The sequence below is a fragment of the Pan paniscus genome, chromosome 20 (genome assembly GCF_029289425.2).
Source record: "Pan paniscus chromosome 20, NHGRI_mPanPan1-v2.0_pri, whole genome shotgun sequence".
NCBI lineage: Eukaryota > Metazoa > Chordata > Mammalia > Primates > Hominidae > Pan > Pan paniscus.
This window is the reverse complement of record NC_073269.2, coordinates 26,656,581-26,683,207: the sequence shown is the minus strand read 5'-3', so window position 1 is coordinate 26,683,207 and position 26,627 is coordinate 26,656,581. Positions and strand designations below refer to the sequence as shown.

Here is a 26,627-nt window from a genome sequence, read left to right as displayed (position 1 = left end):
AACATGCCTGAAATGTATACCATTTTTTTGAAACAGGATCTTACTCTGTCACCCAAGCTGGATTGCAGTGGCACAACTATGGCTCACTGCAGCCTCAAACTCCCAGGCTCAAGTAATCCTCCCCACTCAATCTCCCAAATAGCTAGGACCACAGGTGCATACCACCATGCCTGGCTATTAAAACATTTTTTGTGTGTGGAGAGAGGGGGACTTTATATGCTGCCCAGGCTGGTCTCAACATTTTGGGCTCAAGCAATCCTTCTGTCTTGGTCTCCCAAATCCTGGTATTATAGATGTGAGCCACCACCATGCCTAGGCCTGAAATGTACACTTAAACAGATTAAAGATGGTAAATTTTAGGACAGGCACGGTGGCTCATACCTATAATCCCAGCATATTGGGAGGCCGAGGCAGGCGGATCATGAGGTCAGGTGATCGAGACCATCCTGGCTAACACGGTGAAACCCTGACTCTACTAAAAATACCAAAAATTAGCCGGGCATGGTGGCGGGCGCCTGTAGTCCCAGCTACTCGGGAGGCTGAGGCAGGAGAATGGCGTGAACCCGGGAGGCGGAGGTTGCAGTGAGCCGAAATCATGCCACTGCACTCCAGCCTGGACGACAGAGCAAGACTCCATCTCAAAAAAAAAAAGAAACCTACATTGAAAAAAACACACTAACATGGAACTGCAAAACAATAATAAGTAAAATGTTTACTCATATAATCTGGTATGCAACACTGATGTACCATTAAAAAAAATTGTCTAGATAACTACAGTATTTGACTGTAACTGTGTACTCATGGAAGGCAGGTATTTCGAATCATTGACAGGCACTGTGTGGCAGTAAAATTTTAGAGAAAATGCAGAATAATCATAAACAGAAGATTTTAATGAGAAACATTTAATAAATAAGCATTTAAAATAAACTAGAGATAATTTTTATGTTTTAATTGTATGCTATTCTTTCACAAAATGAAACTGCTGTAATCCAACTTTAGAAGTAAGGAATAGCCTTACATTGCTAAAATATATATGTAATTAATATATGTATTTATTATTATTTATTTTGTATATATAATTTAATATATATATAGCAGAATATGGTTGGAGTCTATTATATAAAACAAATACTTACGAATAAATTATGTTATTGTTTAGATATAGGCTAGAGAAAATGGGTGAAAATATATAATTCCTTTTTGCCTGTAGCAAACTTAAATTTGTAAGTAACTATATTAGTAAATATGGAATGCCTACTAATTACCTAATTTACTTCAAACATAACACGTAAATTCTAGCTTATTGCTCCTAAATGTCTGAATCTAAAATTACAGGCACATTTGAAATAGAAATTAGAAATTAAAAACTTATAGAAAGGGTGACATTAATAAGATAGAGAAATAAAAGGTGCCCTATTTGTCTATTCCTCCACAGCAAGAAAATTTGTTGGCCATCCCTGACAAAAATACCTTTATGAGAGTACCAGGCCTCATGGCTCAAACCTGTAATGACAGCTACATGGTATATTAAGGTTGGAGAATTGCTTCAGGCCAAGATTTCAAGACCAGCCTGGGTTATGTACCAAGACCCCATCTCCAAAATAAGTGCCTTTAAGAGATCTTTAAAGTCCAGGGATGAAGTTGTGAAATTCTGCTAAAGTCAAAGATTGAGGGGTGTTCTCTTCAGAAAGCAGGCTCTCATTTCGGTGGCAAACTACAGGACCCCTGGTCTTGGCTACAGGACAGGAAATGGCCAACCCTACTTGGTCCCACTGAGAATTCTGAATTTACTCTGTAATTATTTCAAAATCCTTTCAGCCGCAGTCTGGGAGAGGTTCTGTCCTTTCACAGGCCTGGAGGAAGACACCCGTTTATAGCCATGCAGGCAGGCCTGCAGACCCTGGCTTTTAATGTGGTGCCTGAAGCAGTTCAAAGTCTCAGTTCCAGCTTCCTGGGCCACAGTTTATGGCCAGTTCTCTTTACCTAGAAACCAACACAGTGTGACCCGAGGAAATCCTCTGTGGTACTCAGCAAAAGCCATACTCATTTACATCCCGATTTAAGGTACATTATATACAGACCCTACTGCAAAAACCTGCCCTAGTGTCTGCCCTACAAAGCAAAGTCTTGAAGGATATCCAATCTGTCCAAAAATAATATGGGAATTACAACTATCCAAGCCCCTTGTAACAAGCCAACTAAAGGTGGACCCTAGTGCAGACCCAGCAATCTTGTGACCAAGCTACAACCCCTCTCCATCACAAACCCAGAGGGAATCCCATCACCCTGGGGGCCCAATGGAAGAAGATCTTTACCTCCTGAAACTAGTTTATAGAAACTTGAAGAGGTGTTTGCTCCTTCAAATTCACAGACACCAAATGCAAAATTATATTGTGCACCTTGTCAATGCTTCTATTTTAACATAGCACTGAAGTATATGGCAGAATAATTAGTCAAAACAGTTTTCAAAAAGCCATTGAAACTGAAGACAAATAAGTAAAAATTTGCTGTTTGTAGATTACATCTTATATATAGAAAACCATAAGCAGTGACTTAAAACCCAAGTTAATAAATAAACTCCGTAAATTAGCAAAATATAAAATTAAAATACAAGTTATGGTTCCATACACTTAAAACAAACTATCTGGTAAAATAGACAAAAAAAAATCTTATTTACAATAGCATTAAAATAATAAATTTCTGGCCAGGCGCGGTGCTCATGCCTGTAAACCCAACACTTTGGGAGGCTGACAAGGGCGGATCATCTGAGGTCAGGAGTTCGAGACCAGCCTGGCCAACATGGTGAAACCCCATGTCTACTAAAAATACAAAAATTAGCCAGGCATGGTGGCGAGTGCCTGTAATCCCTGCTACTTGAAAGGCTGAGGCAGGAGAATTGCTTGAACCCGGGAGGCGGAGTTTACAGTGAGCTGAGACTGCACCATTGCACTTCAGTCTGGGCAAGAAGAGTGAAACTCCATCTCAAAAAACAAATAAATAAATAAATTTCTGAGAACAAATTTGACCAAGGAGATAAAAACTCTTTACACTGAAAGATATAAGATAGCTAGGAAAAGAAATAGAGAAGACAAAAATAAATTTTAAAATGTTTCTTGTCTATGAGTTGAAAGAATATAGATTCAATAAACATAGGTTCAATAAGCTTCCTGTAAAAATTCCAGTGGCAAGTTTTTTTCACAGTAATGGAAAATACAAGGCTAAAGATTACATGAAACTACAATAAACTTTGAATAGCCAAAGCAATCTTCAGGAAAAAAAAAAGCAGAATGACATCATATTTTATAATTCCAAACTATCTTTCAAAAATATACTAAAGAAAAAGGATGAAATGTGCAGAAAAATTAAAAAATTCAATGGAACAGAAACCACTACTCTATTCATGTCAGACACAATGCAAAAAGAGAACTTAAGACATAGCTTAACATAGAATTTTTGAAAATTATGCAGATATTTGTAAGCCCCTAAAAACAATGAAAAAGCAGTCAGACTGTGCAGTCTCTTATATGCCATGAGGACTTTGGCTCTCACTGTAAACTTTAAGGAAAATGACTGAAAGGAAAGTAGAATCTTTAGAGAATTTAAAAGCATAAGACAGAAATGTCCCTATGTGAGAGCAAAGAAAAAAAAATGCAAACTCAGGCTTCCAGAAACTATATCCCTTGGAATACAGCTTCCGAAATGACATTTTAAGGACTTGCTTTCTCGTTGACCTTTGGATCTCTCATCTGTTTCATCTGTTGTACTGGCTTTCACTCTCACCTACCTGGGGGTTTGGCTACCATCTCATGTCTCTTCATATTACAGGGCTCTTTTCCTTGCTCCAGACAGGTGATCAGGTCTGGCTTAGAGACAGCAATACCTGTTTTTTAAAAATAAGTAACATGCATCTTGCTCATATTCTCCAATTACCAACTTAGTAATGTGCTCAATAAAGAGAATGTAATATAATATTCTAATACATTTATGCCAAAATACTAATTTATAACAGAAATTTCTAAATATTTAGAAAATACTGTATATTTGTAGATTCTTAATTCACTACTCAGTACTACTGAATTAAAAAATTGGTGGTAGCAATTAGATTTTAAGGCGTGGGCAACAATATTTTACACCACTAAATTTCTGGAATTACCACTATTCTAGAGTGAGGGATAGAGATCAGCTCAGCAATGTGGAAAGTTCAGTTCAAAGTGAAACCTCTTGAAGAAATTTTTTTTCTACACTGACAAATCCTTATGATTTTCTTGAAAACAGGGATATGAAACTCATTTATGCAAAGCATAATTATCAAAAATTACCAAATTACCAAAAAACATTCTACAAAAAAAACAAAAAACAAAAATAAAGCCTTTGGAGTATATTAGGAATTGAGTATTGAAGTTATCCTCACCCAGGAAGACCAGGTTTCTGTAGTTCTCTAACATCACATCCCTATATAAATTCTGCTGTGCAGTGTCCAGGCAATGCCACTCCTCCAGAGAGAATTCTACAGTCACATCCCTAATTGTCAGTGGTCCCTGAAAAACACACAAACACAGACACACATATATTTACCAAGTGGTCATGGACAGAATTTTTAATGTCACTCAAGGTGTAATTAGAGAGTAGAGAGAACAGGTTCTGCCTTATTGGAGTGACCAAAATTATCCAAGAAAATATTTTTTTAACACAGAAATATTCTCTAATGTATTCTCTGACTCTAAAAAACACACCCCCATACACATTTACCAAGCGGCCAGGGCAGAATTTTTAATGTGTCTCAAGGTCAAATGAGAGAGTAGAGAACTGGTTCTGACTTATAGAAAGCCTGTTTCTGAATTTTTTTTGTTTTGTTTTGAGTTTCTATATTTCTAACAAGTTCACCAGTAATGCCAATGTTTTTGGCCCAAGAATATTTTGTCAAACATCCACTAAGTAAAAGAGCCTGTGTTTTTCCTAGTATTGCTGGACTGTAAAAAGAAAAAGATGACAGTTTTTACTTGCCAAAGACAGATATATGCAAATAAAACCTAAGAAAGAGGGGCAGCTACCAGATAAAATGTGATGGTTTATGCACATCCGCTGCATAAAAATAATTTATAATGAAAAGAAAAATAACTAGCTTTCTAGTAAAAATATCTGTAGGAGACCTCCTTAACCAAGTGAATCATTAATGTTACTTGCACTAGGACAAATTTTTATGATGTGCTGATGCACAAAAGAAGGACACAGCATCACCACTGTGACATTTTCTCCCAGAAGTAAATTGTAGTCCGAATTCAACCATAAAGAACCATCAGTTTTATACCAAATTCAAGACACAGATATCTCTCATGTTCTGTAATTTTTAATAGTGATTTTAAGTAGTCTTTCTTTAGCACCCTAGAGAGCAAGTATTTCCTCATTTTTTTTCAGGACTTTCTGGGTAATAAATGCCATCCTCCTTAAATAAACACTTTCTTAATCCTGCTCTCTATAGAGTTAATGAAGAACACAGATGGAACCTCAACATTACAAGTTTTCCATCTTTTTTAAGAACCCCTTTCTTCTTCCAATAGGAATCTTGAGTATTCACAGCTTCCCAGCCACAAAGGGAACATTTTTAATACAGTAGATTATAAATCCATGAAGAAAATTCTGCGTGGCATAGAAGGAGCCATGATGTAGAAGGCTCTGGTATATGGGAAAAAACATATTTTTCAGAGACCCTTGACTATTATAAGAATTTTTAAAAGTAGTTAAAACAAACTCATTAGGGAGGAAAAACAAGTAGAGAAGTAAAGGTTTGCATGTAAAAATGCATGGCATTTCAGAAGGCAGAGTGGACACAGCTCTTGATATGAGACATGTTTAGTTGAAAAAAAAAAAGCCATTTTTTCCTCCTTCTCCTCTGGAATTCCTGCTCAGATGAAATTTTCTGCACAAATTACACCTGCATCTCGAGAATATGCCTTTAAAGGTGTCAGCACCACCCATTTACCTGCTACCACCACACCCACTGGCAGGACCAAGACCTGCAGAAACATTCCATCCATTTCTGTCCTTTATACTAGTAGAGATTCAGGAACAATGAGCTTCTCTATGAAAATAAAAATATAAGTTTCTTCTTTTCTGTCCTCAGATGCCCTCCTCTGCCACAGACACCAGCAATTTCTGCTACAGTAATGGTAATATGGGCCACACTGCCTTGTCTCTCCCAAACCCAAACAGAACATGCCCTGTGACCACCCTTTAGTGCAAAGGTTTCTACCTTAACTCTCATGAATGCCTTGAACACTTCATTGTTGATTCTGGCCTCACATTGGAATTATACGAGGTACATAACCAAAACAACATATATGTTTCCACCTAAAACAATAAACAAAACCTGTAGGAAAAGCTGAAGTAAGGATTTTTCTGCAAATTGGCCATGTAATCCTAATTAGAGGTCTGGGCTTATAACCACTTAGCTAAGCATTTAATCTCAAGCTTTAATGAGCTTACAAATCACTTAGTAATTTTGGGCCCACTCTATGTAACGTGATGCTGCAGGTTTGAAAAGGGTCCAAAATGAATGTTTTAAACAAGTCCCCTGTCAATGTTGATGTTGCTCCCCCGGGCTCATGCTCAGCATTAGTTAGAGAAAGCAGGCACAGCACAGAGTCCCTTACACTCAGCACTCTTGTCACAACACAAATACTTCTAGGGCAAATGAAGACAACCACTCTCCATCCTAAAGTATCATATTCTTTGCTGGCTCTGTAGAGTATACAGAGGAAACAGAAAACAGCCATGTCTGAATAAGTCTGCGTTTAAATAACATGTACAAGTGTACTGATGGAATGTTTATTAAACATTGTGCTCTATGTGCGCAAGAGGATGTTACGGAGCACTGTGCTGGGAATAACACATTATGTGACTTAATCTTCATAACACCCTTGGGAATTGGTACTAAGTGTTTAATAATTCCCAGGATTTAGATAAAGGGCACAGCATTTTAATTTTTATAGTTTCTGTCATTAATTTTTTATAAAATGTATAGAATAAAGCTAAATAGATGAGAGGGATAAAGGAAAAATTTAATGTAGTTTAGAGGAATTTTTATTGTGTTTATATTTAATTTTTTGTGACTTGTGAAGCAACTACTGATTTGTAAGATTAGAAAACAGGTTGCTAAATGGAATGTCTCTGCAAGCACTGGTTTTAATAAAAAATTTAAAAAGACCCTAAAATACATACTTTATTATTCCCATTTATCTGCTTTTGGATTTCAGAAAATTGTGAGCACCACTTCTAGAAAGACAGCAGGCTTCACCAACCAAAACTCTGATCTTATTAAATCAGTTATCTGAGGCAAGACTCCAGGGTGGGGACAGGACTAAATAAAGCCCCCAAGTAGGAACTGAACAGAACTGGAGCAGGGAGTGGAGCCTATGTAGAATTTGTTCTCTGTGCCACTGGGGTACTTCCAGTTCTGTTTCCTAAGCTTACCCAAGAAAAACTTAAATCCCAGAGTTCATGTAACTTTAATCTTTTTTAGCTACTGCCCTGTCAATTTCATAATATATACTAATAATCCATTTAAACAAATATCTTAAGGATATCTAGAATAATTTTATTAGAAGATAAATAAGTATTCTTAGCAAAATAAAAGATAAAAATAATAACAATTCTTCTGTCCATAAACATCCCTTCAGGTGATGACATCAGAAGTCACAACAATATTGTTTTTTTGTTTTTAAGATGGAGTCTTGCTCTGATGTCCAGGCTGGAATGCAATCACTCAATCACTCAATCTTGGCTCACTGCAACCTCCGCCTCCTGGGTTCAGGCGATTCTCCTGCTTCAGCCTCCCAAGTAGCTGGGATTACAGGCGCCCACCACCACGCCCAGCTAATTTTTTATTTTTTTTAGTAGAGATGGGGTTTCACCATGTTGGCCAGGCTGGTCTCGAACTCCTGACCTCGTGATCCACCCACCTCGGCCTCCCAAAGTGCTGGGATTACAGGGGTAAGCCACCACGCCCAGCCTAATATTGTTTATTTTTTATTTGGGTTACTTATGGCCCAAATAAACCCCAAGTTTCTTTGCACAAATCTATTTATTATATCAACCATATGATGCTTAATTCATCGTTTATCCAGTTGCTAGTCTGGACTAAAAGTTCATGGATGGTAGGGACCATGACTGCTACATCTATTATTCTAATGGCCATATGAGATGGAAGCATTTAGTTTATCTGTTCGAATCTCCAGAACTTCTTTTCCACCCAAGTACCAGCAATCTGAAGAAACTGTCATCTGGGTACCAACCAAAGACATCTCTTGAATGAGGGAAGGATGACCCATTTCTCTTACACCGAGACAGAAACAGAGTTAACCACTCTTGTCGGCCTGACAATTCTGCTCCGGAAATCCTCAAATGTCTCAAAGACACCTAGGTGATTCTGAGAGGATTCCCAGTGACCGTGTGCTGACGGCCCAATTGTAAGCCAGACAGAAGAGATTTAGGCTGATTCTAAATAGAAAATGGAACTGCCCTGGTAAAGCTCCAGAACCTGGATCACCTGTCCTGATTTGCTAGCTTTTGGGTAAGAGGAAGGACAAAAATGTTCTACTCCAGTATCACATTTTAGGAGTAGGTATAGTTGCAGTCATGGCTCTGGATACTTTGTAGCCTTGATCTCTCACTCCTAAGATGCTGCTATCAGATTCTATTTACACCAGGATCCTCTCATGTAACTGCAGCAGGTCACTGGACAAGACTTGAAAAGCTCAAAGAGCCACACTATCAAAGGGGGGCTTTAAGATGTCTATGTTGACATCTCACAATGCAGAAATTCCTCCTGTTGGTTTTCATTACCTTCTTAATCTAAAACGTGGCCCTGTCTTGTGAATCTCAGGCAGAGGTCAGCTCTTATGTGCAGATTCTTGGTCAGATCAAACTGGCTCTGCATTCTTAGGTGTTACAGCAAGTGGAGTACAATCAAAGAGAGATGTTCTCCTAGAGGCTGTTCTAGCACATCCTAAGTAATATGTCTGCCTAAAAAGAAAAACCCGAGGCAACACGGATATAAGTAGACAGTTTATTCGTTCCACCTTTGAGGACTGTAACCTGGGAGCAAAGATTCAAGTTGCCTGGAATCTACACTTTGATTATCAGCAGTTACAAGTGGATTTGTAAAGGCAAAAAAAAAAAAAGGGACAGAGAGTGGGATGGTACAAAAATGTTTGTTAGTAACAAACGATTTTGGGAGTGAGAGATCAAGGCAACAAAGTGTCTAGAGTCATAACCACAACTATACCTACCTTTCTTATTTATTTATAGAAATAACATTGACTATTGATTGGATATACATCAGTAAGGTTTACAGCTTAAGTTATAGTGTTCAGTGTCACATTATTAGTTAAATTGATGCTACGTGTGGCAATTGTGAATGGTTTCAGGAGATGAATACATAGCTCAAGGGGGGGGGGAAGACATAATTGTGTTCTCATTTATTTTTTATTTTTTATTTTTTTTGAGATAGAGTCTCGCTCTGTCGCCCAGGCTGGAGTGCAGTGGCGCGATCTCGGGTCACTGCAACCTTCACCTCCCAGGTTCAAGCAATTCTCTGCCTCAGCATCCCAAGTAGCTGGGATTACAGGCGCCCACCACCATGCCCAGCTAATTTTTGTATTTTTAGCAGAGACAGGGTTTCACCATGTTGGCCAGGCTGGTCTTGAACTCCTGACCTCGTGATCCACCTGCCTCAGCCTTCCAAAGTGCTGGGATTACAGGTGTGAGCCACTGCACCCAACCTGAGCTCTCATTTTAATGTCTCTCTGTGTTTGACAACTAAAAGGACTTGTATTCCTCAGATAAACGTTTTTTTTTGTTTTCCAAATCTTAAGACCTACATTCAGAATTTGGAGCTGCAGATTTAGGCTCTCGATGGGTGGAGTAGCAGCAGGTGTTACCTGCATATTTGTGGACATTTTAGCAAGAGGAGATACAAGAAAGTGGAGATTCTCATGTCTACGTGTCTACTCAGTGCGCACATATTACTCTGATTGGGTTTCTGAGCTCCATGTTCTATGAATCAGTTTCAGGTCTGAAGATACAAGAGTCAACGAAAGAGGTAAAATGTTGATTGCTGCCCTGTGAAGTTTGTAGAAATCTGGTCTAGCTTCTCTAGAAGTGACTGTAGTGGGCTATAGATACCAAATAGGCAGATACACAATTCTTCCTGCATATTTAGGAGACAGCACATACTGTGTAGCATAATTGTGAGGTGACTGGAAGCCTGAGAGGGAAAGTCCCCTCTAGAGTAAAGCTTGGCTGGCACCTTATGTGTTTATATCATGTCTGGTAATTCTAGACAGTGTTTGGAATATATAACGAAAAGAAAAACTTTCTACAGCCCCAGAGAAACACAATGATAGAACAGAAAGAAAACTGTTTTATTACACAATTAACCTAGAATGTGAAGTGCATCATGGTCAATCTGCTCAAAGACTGCAAAGACAGAAAGATGTTCATCATAATTAGTCCATAAGCAGAAAAATTTACAACACCATGCCATACATAATTCATTCTAAATTCACTTGATAATTGAAAAGGCCTTCCATATATGCTACATGGTTATATTCAATGCCAAAATAAACCTTATCACATCTTCATGACAAGAGGCAGTTTTGCCACTTAAGCCTGGTGCCTGCTGAAGGTAGGCTCTCACTCTTCTACAAAAATGGTTGATTAGGATGCTATCATTTTGGCTATTTACATTTTTAAATAATGGCTCTCTACTCCCTGAGACTGGGTTAGAGCACTCCTGCTTGCCCTCCCCTGGTCACCAGTGTCCTCTCTTGACTCCTACCATCTGCCACCGAGGCACAGCCCACAGCACAGGGCTCACAGCTGGCAGCTCACATCTTATGTGAACCCGAACTGCCACAGTAGCACTCCAGTGCCACATCAGAGAGTGAAGCCTGAGCTGCAGGAGGAGAGCCTACAGGCCTCCTGGGTAGAACTGCACCTTCACAATAAAGGGAATGGAAGAAGTGTTTCAGCCTCAGTGCCAATTTATAATGGTGACATGAAAAAATACTGCTGGATTTGCAGTATGAGTCTGGGTAGAGATCACTCCAAGAGTCATCCCTGTGACAGCCCACCTCATTCAAAGACACCACGGGATACGCATAAGGCTTCTAAAACAGACACCCAAAGCATTTGAGAGAAAAACAGCTCTCAAATGAGCAAGATTTTATTGAGAGAAATAAAGAAGTTAAAAGCATCTTAAGAAAAACTCACATTAGACATAAGATTTATCAAAATAGCCAGAAAATATTCCCCTGAAAAGAATTTCTCTCTAAGCATCCAGAGTGCACAGCTACTCTCAGCATGAGAAACATGAGCATTATAAAGAAAGTGTGCATATTTTCAGCAGAATTTCATAAGGTTTCTCTTTCATCTCTGCTGCTCTCTCATCTCCTAGCCATTGAATGGGGGATCTATGTTGAAATACATCTGACAACTTCCACCAGCACTTTTTGATGAAGAATTGGAATCCCTCTCTGTTCATATAGTAGAATATATTTGAGCTTGTAACATAGTTAACTAAAGAGCTATTACAGTTTTTGGATGGCCATGTCACCTATGTTTGTCCTGTAATAGCAGCATTCCAAGTTAGTGAAATACAAGACACTAAAATTATGCTTACCTAGAGTTATCCCTATTAGATAGATTAATAAGCATTTCAGACTAATATCTACTGTAACAATTTTGTAGTAAATTTTTGAACATTAGATATAAATATCTAAGTATATATAATTTTAATGTACTAGTCATAATAAATGTAAAATTTTTTAAAAATATCTGTAATCGCTGGGCACCATGGTTCATGCCTGTAATCCCAGCACTTTGGAAGGCCGAGATGGGTGGATCACCTGAGGTCGGGAGTTCGAGACCAGCCTGACCAACATGGTGAAATCCCATCTCTACTAAAAATACAAAAATTCACTGTGCATGATGGTGGGTGCTTGTAATCCCAGCTACTTGAAAGGCTGAGGCAGGAGAATCACTTGAACCTGGGAAGCAGAGGTTGTGGTGAGCTGAGATCATGCCATTGCATTCCAGCCTGGGCAACAAGAGTGAAACTCCATTGACAAAACAAAACAAAACAAAAAAAGTCTGTTATCATAATTCAGTTAAAACACTTTATATTTCAAAAGTATAAATAACAATATTAAAAGGCCCTCTGATTCATTGAAAGTAAATTTTGTGGCCTTATATTCATACTATTGTAGAAAATACTTTTTTTTTTTTTTTTTTTGAGGCGGAGTCTCGTTCTTTCGCCCAGGCTGGAGTGCAATGGCGTGGTCTGGGCTCACCGCAACCTCTGCTTCCTGGGTTCAAGCGATTCTCCTGCCTCAGCCTCCGGAATAGCTGGGACTATAGGCGCGTGCCACCACACCCGGCTAATTTTTGTATTTTTAGTAGAAACGGGGTTTCGCCATGTTGGCCAGGCTGGTCTCCAACTCCTGACCTCGTGATCTGCCCACCTCGGCCTCCCAAAGTGCTGGAATTACAGGTGTGAGCCACCATGCCTGGCTGAAAATACTTTTTAAAGTATATAAACGCAGGTTGCCTACAAACACTACACATAACTATGCTAATTGTTCTGAAGTAATAAACGGAAACCAAAGTACAACTAAAGACTTCACTGTTCAGTTTATATACTGAACTGCTTTCTTTTGCAGTGTGAGTACTTCAGCCTGAAAATATTAGATAATCACCTTGGACAATCAGTTTTCTGTTTAAAAAAACTACTCAGTATCTTTTAGTCTTTATCATTCTGTATGGCTAAATTTAATCCTATTTTTGTGCTCCACTTTTGCGTGTTTTTAAAATGAGCTTTGATATAAACAAAACTGTCGACTTTAAAAGACTAAAAATGAAAGGAAAACACTTTGCCAAAGCAAAAACAATGAATCTGAAGTCCTAGCTAATGACAACCTTGAGTAAAAAATAATGACAAAAGGTTTACTTAGCTGTTAATATAATTTATGTATATTTCAAAATAACAAAGATAAATGTACATATCATCTTAAATGCTTTAAGATGCTAAGTGCTTATTTCAAGGTAGAAGAATAAAGCTTTTCATTTCTAATTTATATTTTTTTCTACAACAGCCAGGTTTTCTGGACGTGTTCTTGAATTCTTGGACATCTGAATTTCAGCAGACATTGGATTCAGGCATCTAAGGGGCAGCCTTGGGCACACTTTGTGCACTTGAAATAATGCTTATGGGGAAAAAAGCAGAAGAGAGAAATGTGTTATAAAAATTCCATGGGTACACATGAATAAAGCAAGTTCTTAGAGACCTATGAAGAGACTTTAATTCTGACACAACAGTAGGAGACTACAACAACCCACAGAAACTATTAGATAGATCCTTGAGACAGAAAATAAACAAAGATAACAGTATGTAAACTTGACACTTGACCAAATAGTCCTAATAGATATCTACAGAACTCTATGTAAAAACAACATAATATACATTATTCTAATCACCATGTGAAACAAACTCTAACATTTACCACACAATTAGAAATAAAACAATACTCAGCAAATACAAAAATCCCTACATTATACCAACCACACATGGAGACAACAGATTGTTGAAAATATAATTCAACTACAAAGAAAACCACTTGAAAACATACAATTATATGAAAATTAAACAACCCACATTTAAATGACTTTTGGGCAAATAATGAAATTAAGACAGAAATCAAGAAGTTGTTTGAAACAACTGAGAATAAAGATACAGCATACCAGAATTGCTGCAACACAGCTAAGGCAGTGGTAAGAAGGAAATTTATAACACTAAATGCTCACATCGAAATGTTAGAAAGATCTTAATTTAGTGACCTAATATCACAAAATAAAGTATGAGAAGCAAGAGCAAACCAATTCTAAGCTAGCAGAACGCAAAAAATAACCAAAAGCAGCTCTGAACTGAAGGAGACTTAGACATGTAAAACTATACAAAAGATCAAGAAATCCAGGAGTTAAATCTTTGAAAAAAAATTGATAAGATATACTACTGGCTAGATTAATGAAGAAACAAGAGCCAAATAAACACAATTAGAAATGACAAAGGGACATTATTACTGACCCCACAAAAATACAAATAACTACTGAAGTCTACTATGCACATCTCTATGCACACAAACAAGAAAATCTAATAGTAATAAATAAAGTCCTGGACCAATACATCCTGCCAAGACTGAACACAAATATATCCTGCCAAGACTCCACACAAAAGAAAACGAAGCCCTGAATAGACAAATAACAAGCTCCAAAATTGGATTAGTAATATATAGCCTACCATCCAAAAAGTTCTGAGGACCAGAGAAATTTGCAGCTGAAATTTGTAAGATGAACAAAGAGCTAGTACCATTTCTGCTAAAAGTATTCCAAAAAAAATGAGAAGGAAATCTTCCCCAACTCATTATATTAGAACAGAATCATTCTGATACTAAAACCCAGCAAAGATAAAATGGAAAAAGAAAACTTCAGGTAAGCCGGGTGCAGTGGCTGGCCAGGAGTGGAGGCTCACACCTGTAATCTCAGCTCTTTGGAGGCCAAGGCGGGCAGCTCACCTGAGGTCGGGAGTTCAAGACCAGCCTGACCAACATGGAGAAACCCCATCTCTACTAAAAATACAAAATTATCCGGGTGTGGTGGCACATGCCTGTAATCCCAGCTACTTGAAAGGCTGAGGCAGGAGAATTGCTTGAACCCAGGAGGTGGAGGTTGTGGTAAGCCGAGATTGCGCCATTGTACTCCAGCCTGGGCAACAAGGAGGAAACTCTGTCTCAAAAAAAAAAAAAAGAAAGAAAGAAAACTTCAGGCCAATATCCTTCACAAACATTGATGTAAAAATCCTTAGCAAGGCTGGGCGCAGTGGCTCACACCTGTAATCCCAGCACTTTGGGAGGCCGAGGCAGGTAGATCACAAGGTCAAGAGTTCAAGACCAGCCTGGTCAATTTGGTGAAACCCCGTCTCTACTAAAAATACAAAAAAAATTCGCCACTGCACTCCAGACTGGGCAACAGAGCGAGACTCCGTCTCAAAAAAAAAAAAAAAAAAAAAAAAAAAAAGCAGGCGCAGTGATGGGTGCCTGCAATCCTAGCTACTCAGGAGGCTGAGTCAGGAGAATCACTTGAACCCAGGAGGCAGAGGTTGCAGTGAGGCAACACCATGCCACTGCACTCTAGCCTGGGCAGCAGAGCAAGCCTCTGTCTCAAAAAAAAAAAAAAAATCCTTAGCAAAATACTGTGTAATCAAATCCAACAGCCAACAGCATATCAAAAAGCTAATCCACTATAATCAAGTAGGCTTTATCTCTGGGATGTAAGATTGGTTCATCATAAACAAATCAATGTGATTTATTACATAAACATAATGAAAGACAAAAACTGCAAGATTATCTCAATAGATGCAACAAAAAAAAAAAAAGCTTTCAACAAAATTTAACATCGTTTATGTTAAAAGCCCTCAACCAATTAGGCATTGAAGGTACATACTTCAAAATAATGAATTATTTATGACAGACCCACAGCCAACATACTGAATGGAATGGACACAAGCTGGAAGCATTTCTCTTTAAAAAATGGCACAAGACAAGAATGTCTTCTCTCACCACTCCTATTCAACATAGATTGGAAGTCCTAACCACAGCAATCAGGTGAGAAAAAAAAAAAAGCATCCAAATGGGAAGAGAGGTTGTCAAACGATCTTTGTGTGCAGACAACATGATTCTGTATCTAGAAAAGACTATAGTCGTGACAGAAAAGCTCTTTAAACTGACAAACAACTGCAGAAAAGTTTCAGGATACAAAATAAATGTACAAAAACCAGTAGCACCCATGTACATCAACAATATCTGAGCTAAAAGCCAAATCAAAAACAAAATCTCATTCACAACTGCCACAGAAAAATAATTATGTACAAATACAGCTAACCAGAGGGGTGAAAGATCTCTATGACAAAAATAAAAAACAAAACAAAACAAAAAAGCATTGCTTAAATAAGTCAGAGATGAAAAACAAATGGAAAATCATTTTATGCTCATGGATAGAAAAGATCAATATCATTAAAATGGGCATACTGCCCAAAGAAATCTACAGATCTAATACTATTCCTATCAAACTACCAAAAATATTCTTAACAGAACCAAAAGAATCCATTTTAAAATTCATATGGAACAAAAAAAAAAAAGAGCCCAAATAGCCAAGGCAATCCTACACAAAAGGAACAGAGCTAGAGGCCTTGTATTACCAAACTTTAAACCACAGGGCTACAGTAAAAAAAGCAGCATGGTACTGGTACAAAAACAGGCTCAGAGACCAAAACGACAGATTAAAGAGCCCCAAAATTTATTCCGCACACCTACAACCATCTGATCTTTGACAAAGCTGACAAGAGGAATTTGAGAAAAATTCCTTATTTAATAAATTTTGCTGGAATAACTAGCTAGCACTATGTAGAAGATTGAAACTAGACCCCTTTCTTACACCATATATAAAAATCAAGTCAAGATTGATTAGGCCAGGCACTGTGGCTCACGCCTATAATCCCAACCAAAGCCAAGGCGGGCAGATTGGCTGAGGTCAGGAGTTCGAGACCAGCCTGGCCAATATGGTGAAACTCCATCTCTACTAAAAATACAAAAATTAGCCGGGCGTGGTGGTGGGCACCTGTAATCCCAGCTATTCAGGAGGCTGAGGCAGGAGAATTGCTTGAACCTGGGAGGCGGAGGTTGCAGAGAGCCGAGATCATCCCACTGCACTCCAGTCTGACGACAGAGCAAGACTCCATCTCGGAAAAAAACAAAAAGAAAAAGTAGGCAAAAGACATCAACAGATACTTTTCAAAACAGACATACATGTGGTTAACAAGGATATAAAAAAATGCTCATCATTAATCATTAGAGAAATGCAAACAAAAACCACAATGAGCCATCATCTCACACAAATCTGAATGGATATTATACGAAAGTTAAAAAAAATCACAGATGCTGGTAAGGTTGTAAAAGGAATGCTTATACACTGCTGGTGGGAGTGTGAATTAGTTCAACCATTGTGAAAAGCAATGTAGTGATGTCTCATGTAAGTAAAAACAAATTTCCATTTGACCTAGCAACCTCTTAATTGAGTACATACCCAAAGAAATATAAATTATTCCATCATAACACATGCACATGCATGTTCATTGCAGCACTATTCACAATGGCAAAGACATGGAATCAACCTAAATGCCTATCCATGGTAGACTGGATAAAGAAAATATGGTATGGGCAAGTATGGTGACTCATGCCTCTAATCCAACACTTTGGGAGGCCAAAGCTGGTGGATTGCCAGAGCTCAGGAGTTTGACAGCAGCCTGAGCAATATGGCAAAACCTCATGTCTACAAAAAACAGAAAAAGAAAAAATTAGTGGGTGTGGTGGCATGTGACTATAGTCCCAGCTACTTGGGGGGCTGAGGTAGGAGGATTGCTTAAGCTCAGGAGATTGAGGCTTCATTGAACCTAGATCACACCACTCCACTTCAGCCTGGGTGAAAGAGTAAGACCCTTTCTTCAAATATAAATAAAATAAAATAAAATATTTAATAAAAACAAAATATGGTACATAAGCATCATGGAATACTACATGGCCATTAAAAAAAAAAAAAAAGAAAAGAAACAAAATCATGTCCTTTGTAGCAAAGTGGATGGAGCTAGAGACCAGTATTCTTAGAAAACTAATGTAGAGACAGTAATCCCAGCACTTTGGGAGGCCGAGGTGGGTGGATCACCTCAGGTCAGGAGTTCGAGACCAGCCTGGCCAACATGGTGAAACCCCGTCCCTCCAAAAATACAAAAATTAGCTGGTGTGGTGGCAGGCGCATGTAATCCCAGAGTCTCAAAAAATAATAATAAATAAATACATGTTACCATTTATAAGTAAGAGCTAAATGATAAGAATGCATAGACACAAAGAGAACAATAGATACTGAGGGCAAGTTGATGGTGGATGATGGGAGGACAAAAAAGATCAGAAAAAATACCTGTTTGGTGCAAAGTTTAGTATCTCAGTGACAATATAATCTGCACACCAAACCCCCATGACACAATTTTACCTATATAACAAACCTGCATGTGTACTCAGGAACAAAAAATAAAAGTTAAAAGGAAAAAAATCCACGAGTTAGTCTGAGAGAGTGCAATGTAGGTGATAGGACTGGTTTGTGCTACAGATAGTGGCCCAGGTGTGACTCTAATTTATTTCTGGGTTCATGCAGGCAGATGAGATTATGAACAGGTGGTCCAGAACCCTAGGTTGGTGGAGAAAACAGGTTGCTACTGCAGATTCAGTGTCTAGGGGTGAGGATATGCCAGGAGACTTGTAGACACTTGTGGGTTTTTGGCAAAAAAAACATTAGGATAAAAATGCTGTGGTGAAATTCCTGAGGGTGGTGTCTAGCCCTGGGAGTGGTGTAGACACCTCAATGTCTAGTGGGTGTGTTTGTGACTGGGTAGAAATCCTGTGCTGACAGCTGTGGAAAAAGGGAATCTGCTATCAGAGCTTCTTTCCTTTAAGTTTTCAGTCCTCTCTCACCCTGGGAGGAGACCTAGAATCACAAAACAATGGGCACTATGACAGACAGAAAAGCAGAGCCTCCCAGAGTTTCATTTCAGGCCAGGCCTCTGTGGTGTCTTTCTTCTGGCACCAAATCTGTAGAGTTTGCTGAATACCAAGATTCTCCAACATCAACTCATTGTCTAAAATTTGAATTCTGACACCACCCATTCAGCATAGACCCTGATTCAGGGCTCAGTCCCACAGTATTCTCTTTACTGCAGATGTCAGGAACAAACCCAATGAACCCATCTATGCTCCTGAGCTACTGTTTAAAAGTCGAGGACTCTCATAACCTCCCTCAAGTTCAATGATTTGATAGAGCCACTAACACAACAGCAAAACAACATAGTTATGTTGACCAGTTAATCATAAAAGATACAACCCAGAAAAAGCAAAATGGAATAAATGTATAGGACAAAAAAAAAAAATAGGTGGGGAAAGATGAAGCACATAGGTAATCCAGGTAAATAGTTGTGATTAATAAAATTCTCCATCCTTTGTGTGCTCCAGGAACAGTTCATGGAAAGAAACACCCTTTCCATCATAACTTAGATGGGGCTCTTTTTTTGCCCATCACATAGCCAGACACAGACTCTACACATTTTCTTCTTTTTCTCATATAAAAATCAGCTGAATTTGGCTAGGCGTGGTGGCTTATGCCTGTAATCCCAGCACTTTGGGAGGCCGAGGTGGGTGGATCACCTGAGGTCAGGAGTTCAAGACCAGCCTGGCCAACATGGTGAAACCCCCGTCTCTACAAAAATACAAAAAATTTAGCCAGATATGATGGCTGGTGCCTGTAATCCCAGCTATTCAGGAGGCTGAGGCAGGAGAATCGCTTGAACCCAGGAAGCGGAGGTTGCAGTGAGCTGAGATCACACCATTGCACTCCAGCCTGGGCGACAGAGTGAGACTCCATCTCAAAAGATCTCAAATCTAGTTATTTCATCCTCAATTTGCCATTTCCCTCACACCTTCTTTTTAATCTGTTTGCTCCTCCTTATGAAAGTCAGTCCCTGTCTGCCTAAGCTTTGCAATCCTTAAAGATATTATTGTTAGTGCTTCCTCCTGTTGCAATACTCCTTTGGAATTTTTTTTTAAACATAAATCTAACTTTGCTTATATTTTACAAAGTCTAGAAACTATCTCAGAACAATAACAACTTCATCTTCAGTAAGACCTTCGAGACCCCTTCTATTTTAACCTTAACTGCATCTGCCTGTGGATCCCCGGCTTTCCAGGGCTCTGTAGCTTCTCTCAGGATAAAGGCTTCTTCCATGGCTGGGACATCTGCAGGGGCGGCTCCCCAGAAAGAATTAGCTGGGCCTTTAATAACCTTTTTTTGCAGGCTCAATATTAGCCTTAGCTTGGAGTCACTGGGCTAAAGTTTTAATTTCTATGACAGAGTTACTCACTTGGTTTTTGAAACTAAGTGTTTAAAAAATCTAGCAAAATTATCAAACATAGTACTCATATAAGGAAAAAAAATTAAGGTGCTTATATTTCATACCCAATAAGAAAAGTTAAAGTATTCCTTTCAAAGAATAAATGTATTATTGTATTAGTTTCATTAAAAATCATGTAGTAAATAATTAGTAATATGTGAACACTTCTAGGAGGTAACAAGTTTAATCTCATAAAATTTAACATTAAACTCAGAAATCAAAATAACAGAATATAAAACAGAGATATTCACTATCACAAGTTTTACCTGCAAAAAAAGAAACTGATGCTTTTATGAATCCATGTAACTCATCAATTATCTACCATATTTTCTTGTGGAAATGTATTCATTTTCTACAGCCAAAATACAGAGATTTTTTTCTATTCTTTTCCTTGGTAGCATTCTAAAAGCTAAGCCTTGGAATTGCGTTTGAAACCACCCAGCCATAAAAAAACACACTTGAAAAAATTTCTCAATTCGGCCGGGCGCGGTGGCTTACACCTGTAATCCCAGCACTTTGGGAGGCCGAGGTGGGCGGATCACGAGGTCAGGAGATCGAGACCATCCTGGCTAACATGGTGAAACCCCGTCTCTACTAAAAATACAAAAAAATTAGCCGGGCATGGTAGCGGGTGCCTGTAGTCCCAGCTACTCGGGAGGCCGAGGCAGGAGAAGGGTGTGAACCTGGGAGGCGGAGCTTGCAGTGAGCCGAGATTGCGCCACTGCACTCCAGCCTGGGTGAGAGGGAGACTCCGTCTCAAAAAAAAAAAAAAAAAAAATTTCTAAATTCACTCTGGAAAAGAAATAGGTAAATGAGGGCTAGGTAGGGTGGCTCATGCCTGTAATCCCAGACCTTTGAGATGCTGAGGCAGGCGGATTACTTGAGGTCAGGAGTTCCAGACCAGCCTGGACAACATGGTGAAAACCCATCTCTACTAAAAATACAAAAATTAGCCAGCATAGTGACGGGCTTTCACGGAGTTTCACCGTGTTGCCCAGGTTAGTCTCAAACTCCTGAGTTCAGGTGATCCACCCACCTCGGCCTCCCAAAGTGCTAAGATTACAGGCATGAGACAGTGCTCCCCGGTCCCTTTGTAAATATTTTCTTACCTTTAAAGCCCTACTAATAAAATGCAACTTATACTTAAAAAATCTGAGGTCAAGATAAGTGAAAACAATTCTTTTCTTTTTCTTTTTCTTTTTTTTTTTTTTGAGACGGAGTCTCGCTCTGTCGCCCAGGCTGGAGTGCAGTGGTGCGATCTCGGCTCACTGCAAGCTCCGCCTCCCGGGTTCACGCCATTCTCCTGCCTCAGCCTCCCGAGTAGCTGGGACTACAGGTGCCTGCTACGTCGCCCGGCTAATTTTTTTGTATTTTTTAGTAGAGACGGGGTTTCACCGTGGTCTCGATCTCCTGACCTAATGATCCTCCCGCCTTGGCCTCCCAAAGTGCTGGGATTACAGGCGTGAGCCACCGCGCCCGGCCGAAAACAATTCTTTTCAAGGTGACAAACCGAGGGAGTAGCAATGCTGATTAAGAAACAAATGTGTCTGACTCATATGTCAACTAAGGCCATCCAATCGCTTGAGAGATTCTCCCACCCCATCCTGCTGTCATAAGTGCTCAATAACCACTCTCTCAGGAGAAACTGCACTATGCCCCACTGAATGGCCCAGGATCATTTTATTTTGTAAGCTCTTATACCATCTAACTGGGTTCAGTTTTCTTTTTTTAAATTTTTGTCTTTTGAAATACTGTTTTTTGGCCAGGCACGGTGGCTCACGCCTGTAATTCCAGCACTTTGCGAGTCCGAGGTGAGTGGATCACCAGAGGTCAGGTGTTCAAGACCAGCCTGGCCAACATGGCGAAACCCTGTATCTACTAAAAATACAAAAATTAGCCAAACGTTGGGGGGGGGGGGGCACCTTTAATCCCAGCTACTTGGGAGGCTGAGGCAGGAGAATCCTTGAACCTAGGTGGCATAGGTTGCAGTGAGCCAAGATGGTGTCACTGCACCTCAGCCTCAGCAACAGAGCAAGACTCTGTCTCAAAAAAACCAAAAAATACTATTTTTTCTTTCACAAATGTTTCAATATTTTTATTTCACTATTTCTCTGCCCACTTAGAGAATCCAGGGGGCAGAAATTATTTCTGTGTTTTTTACCAGCATCTGATTGGCTTAACAGCAATGTGTCTCTAAGAAATGGAAGCTGAGTTGGGTGAAGACGATCTTAATATCTTCGAAAAAGAAATACAACAGGAGACTCCTCTCAGCCCTGGGGCAGCCACCTTCTTTCTTAATAGGCTACACTCCATAACTCAGGTTGTGCTATAAGAAAGAAAAACAAACAACAAAAAAAAAAAGACCCAGTAGCTGATATCCACTAGATACTCTAGCAGATATAGCCATAGTGGGTATCTTGGTTTATCCCCAGGAAATACTGAAGCCCAGGACCAAGAACAAAACTAAAGGGTGGGTGAAGACATCTCACCTCACAGCTTCCAAAGGGAAACTTTGACCCAAAAACATTCTGATAAGATCTCTGTGCCTATACAAGATAAAAGCAAAGAGGAACAAAATTTTTTTTACACTACAGTGTCAGGGAATTATACTTTGCTTTCTTCCCATGGAAAGTATTTACAAACAGAAAACAAATCTTTTTAAAGTGCCATCCAATGCTTTGTCAAAAAATGATTAAAATATGGTATAAAAAATGTAAACTAAAGGATGAATAATTGATAATGTGAATTAGGGAAAACTGGCATTTGGGAATGTCAGAAGAAACTGAAAATTTAGTATTTTATTATTTAGTATTTTTGCAATCCAGAGTTAGGCTGAAGAAATGATTAAGGGGGAGGAGGGTAAAACTTGAGACTCTGCTTGGGACACATGTAAAAAATTCAGCGGAAAAGGCCGGACGCGGCTCACGCCTGTAATCCCAGCACTTTGGGAGGCCAAGGCAGGCGGATCACCTGAGGTTAGGAGTTCGAGACCAGCCTAGCCCACATGAAACCTCATCTCTACTAAAAATACAATAATTAGCCAGGTGTGGTGGTGGGTGCCTATAATCCCAGCTACTCCGGAGGATGAGACAGGAGAATAGCTTGAACCTGGGAGGCGGAGGTTGCAATGAGCAGAAATCTCGCCCCTGCACTCCAGCCTGGGTGACAGAGTGAAACTCCTTCTCAAAAAAAAAAAAAAAAGAAAGAAAAACAAATCAGTGGAAAATTAGTCTCCTGTGGCTTGTGAAAATAATTAAGTGGCAGGCAACTAGACTGAGGTGGCTCTAGTCCCTGGATTTCTACTTTAAAGAAATTTAACTCAATTGCATGGTTTTTGTTTTGTTTTGTTTTTTTGAGATGGAGTTTCACTCTTGTTGCCCAGGCTGGAGTGCAGTGGCACAATCTCGGCTCACTGCAACCTCCACCTCCTGGGTTCAAGCGATTCTCCTGCCTCAGCCTCCGGAATAGCTGGGATTACAGGCATGCACTACCACGCCCCGCTAATTTTGTATTGTTAGTAGAGGCGGAGCTTCTCCATGTTGGTAAGGCTGGTCTCGAACTCCCGACCTCAAGTGATCCGCCCGCCTGGGCCTCCCAAAGTGCTGGGATTACAAGCGTGAGCCACAGCGCCGGCCTCAAACGCATGTTTTTATAAATTACTAAATTGGGGGAAACAAAATTGAGGCTTAGCCAACTATACACTACCATTTAACCTCTGATTACATAACAAGGAAATGTCCACCTTGATAGTGCAAATTAACAAACTATGTAACTGCATCTAACCAATTACTGAATTTGGTTTTCTTTATCTCATGTTATTAAAGTCTTTTTTTCAAGCCCCTGCTATGGACGACAAATGACAAACCATAGCTGGGTACTTTACAATTTTTTTTTTTTTTTTTTGAGACGGAGTCTCGCTCTGTCGCCAGGCTGGAGTGCAGTGGCGCCATCTCGGCTCACTGCAACCTCTGACTTCCTGGTTCAAGCGATTCTCCTGCCTCAGCCTCCTGAGTAGCTGGGATTATAGGCACATGCCACCACGCCCGCTAATTTTTGTATTTTTAGTAGAGGCGGGGTTTCACCATATTGGCCAGAATGGTCTCAATCTCCTGACCTCGTGATCCGCCTGCCTCGGCCTCCCAAAGTGCTGGGATTACAGGCGTGTGCCACCGCGCCCGGATTTTTGAATCACTCTTTAATTAAATTCTTTAATATTTTTGCGATGACTTCTGTATATTTTTAATAAGAGAAAAGAGAGACTCAGAACCCCACAGACCAAAGCTCTTCCCATTCATGAACCCCGCACCCCGAGTCAGGATTCTCCCCTGACGACCCTCCTGTGGTCCCTGCACAACCTGGGGAGACTCGGCGCTGCGGGTGCAGAGCTGCCGAGAGAGGGATCCAGGCCAGGGCACAGTCACTGCGCAGGGAAGAGACAGGACGCCCGGGGTCCCGGCTGTCAGCGCAGCCGCCATCTTATGGCTGAGGGGGACCGAGGCCGAGCTGGCCAAGGAAAACTCGGGCGCAGATGGTAGGGCTGACTGCGAGGAGGCCTGAGTCCCGCCACAGCGACTTCCCGCCGGTTCCAACCACCCCCTTCCCCTCTCCCAGGATGTCGGACCCGGCACTCTCACCATTTCTAGGCTTCCAGGAGGACCTGGCGTCTTAGCTGGGGATCTCCCAATACCTGCAGGTCACAGGGCCACAGAGGCTGGGCCCCTAGGAGAAGAGGACACAGACCGGGGAAGACGAGACCTGCAGCTCCGGCTAGAGCGAGAGACAAAGTACCCGCCAAACCCGGAAGCCACCCTGTCCGCTCCAGCTTCGTGTCTGATTGGACGGTTTCCAGCCCGGCGTCCCTGACTGGATAACGTTTAAGGCCCCGCCCCTTTAGGCCCTGAGTGACAGGAGACGTGATCAGATGTTCGGCTGAATGAAGAAAGAGTGAAAGCCTAAGCTCCAGCCTTTTCAGTCAGGTTTTCCTCCCTGAGCTGAGCCAGGCCCAACCCAAAGGTATTTGCATTTAACCTTGTGTGTAAGGTCATATGCGTTTATACATAATACATAATATGGCCGGGCGCGGTGGCTCACGCCTGTAGTCCCAGCTACTCCGGAGGCTGAGGCAGGAGAATCGCTTGAACCCGGGAGGCGGAGATTGCAGTGAGCCGAGATCGCGCCACTGCACTCCAGCCTGGGCCACAGAGTGAGACTCTGTCTCAAAAAGAAAAGAAAAGAAAAGAAAAAAATACACTATATTGTTATTCACAAACAAAAATAATCTAATAACAACTATTTTAAAATTTCAGCTTTCCTGACCTTCCTGGCTTCTGGTTTTTTGATCAGGCAGCCTGAGATTTTAAGAAGGAGGCAATCATGGCCGGGTGCGGTGGCTCACGCCTGTAATCCCAGCACTTTGGGAGGCCGAGGCCGGCGGATCACCTGAGGTCAGGAGTTGGAGACCAGCCTGACCAATATGATGAAACTCCGTCTCTACTAAAAATACAAAAATTAGCGGGGCGTGGTGGCGGGTGCCTGTAATCCCAGCTACTGGGGAGGCCGAGACAGGTGAACCCGGGAGGCAGAAGTTGCAGTGAGCCGAGATCGCTTTGAACTCCAGCCTGGGCAACAAAAGCGAAACTAAGCTCCGTAAAAAAAAAAAAAAAAAAAAGGAGGCAATCTTCTGAAATAGAATATGAGCCAAATGTGAATTTTAATTTTTCTAGTAGCCAAACTTTAAAAAGAAAGAAGCAGGTCAAACTGATTGTAACAATTTCAGTAACCCAATGTATCAAAAATATTACTATATGAACAATGTGTAATTATTAATGTAGCATGTATATAGTTAGAACTATATCATTGGAACTAAGTCTGTTTTTTTTTGTTTGTTTTTGTTTTTTGTTTTATTTTTTTTTGAGATGGAGTTTCGCTTTTGTTGCCCAGGCTGGAGTGCAATGGCACAAAGTCTGTTCTCTGCCTCCTGGGTTCAAGTGAGTCTCCTGCCTCAGCCTCCTGAGTAACTGGGATTACAGGCATCTGCCACCATGCCCGGCTAATTTTTGTATTTTTAGTAGAGACGGGGTTTCTCCATGTTGGTCAGGCTGGTCTGGAACTCCCGACCTCAAGTGATCCACTTGCCTCAGCCTCCCAAAGTGCTGGGATTACAGGCGTGAGCCACCGCACACAGGCTACTAAGTCTGTTTTTTGCCTTTCCAGCACATCACAGTGTAGACCCAGCCACATTCCAGGCACTCAGGAGCCACACGTGAAGTGCAGCTCTGATGTTGGGTGGGTAAAGGGCCTGAACAAATTTATTGTGCCAGTGTGAAGGAAGGGCCTCTTCCTAACAACATCTCTCTTCAGTTTGGAGGATGGAAAAGATAGCGGCCATAGAAAGAGCAGAGGGCAGCAGGAATAAATTAACCACAAGTAGACAACTGCTGGCCACCTTTGGCCCACCTTCCTTCCAGAGATCAGAAAGGGAACAAAGGATGATAGGTCCGGAGGGGAAGAAAACTCTAAGTCTTCA

General features: G+C 40.4%; 1 protein-coding gene across 1 annotated transcript in view; it reads right to left on the bottom strand.

The window, feature by feature from the left end:
* LOC100968542 (zinc finger protein 257-like) overlaps window positions 1–26,349 on the bottom strand; it is a 40,872-nt gene extending 14,523 nt beyond the window's left edge. The window contains 3 exon segments of the mRNA XM_003809233.7: window positions 3,785–3,880; window positions 4,412–4,538; window positions 24,736–26,349. Of these exon segments, the coding sequence (XP_003809281.4) occupies window positions 3,785–3,880; window positions 4,412–4,538; window positions 24,736–24,738 (226 nt within the window). The 5' untranslated portion in view covers window positions 24,739–26,349.
* Window positions 26,350–26,627: the final 278 nt, after the last annotated feature.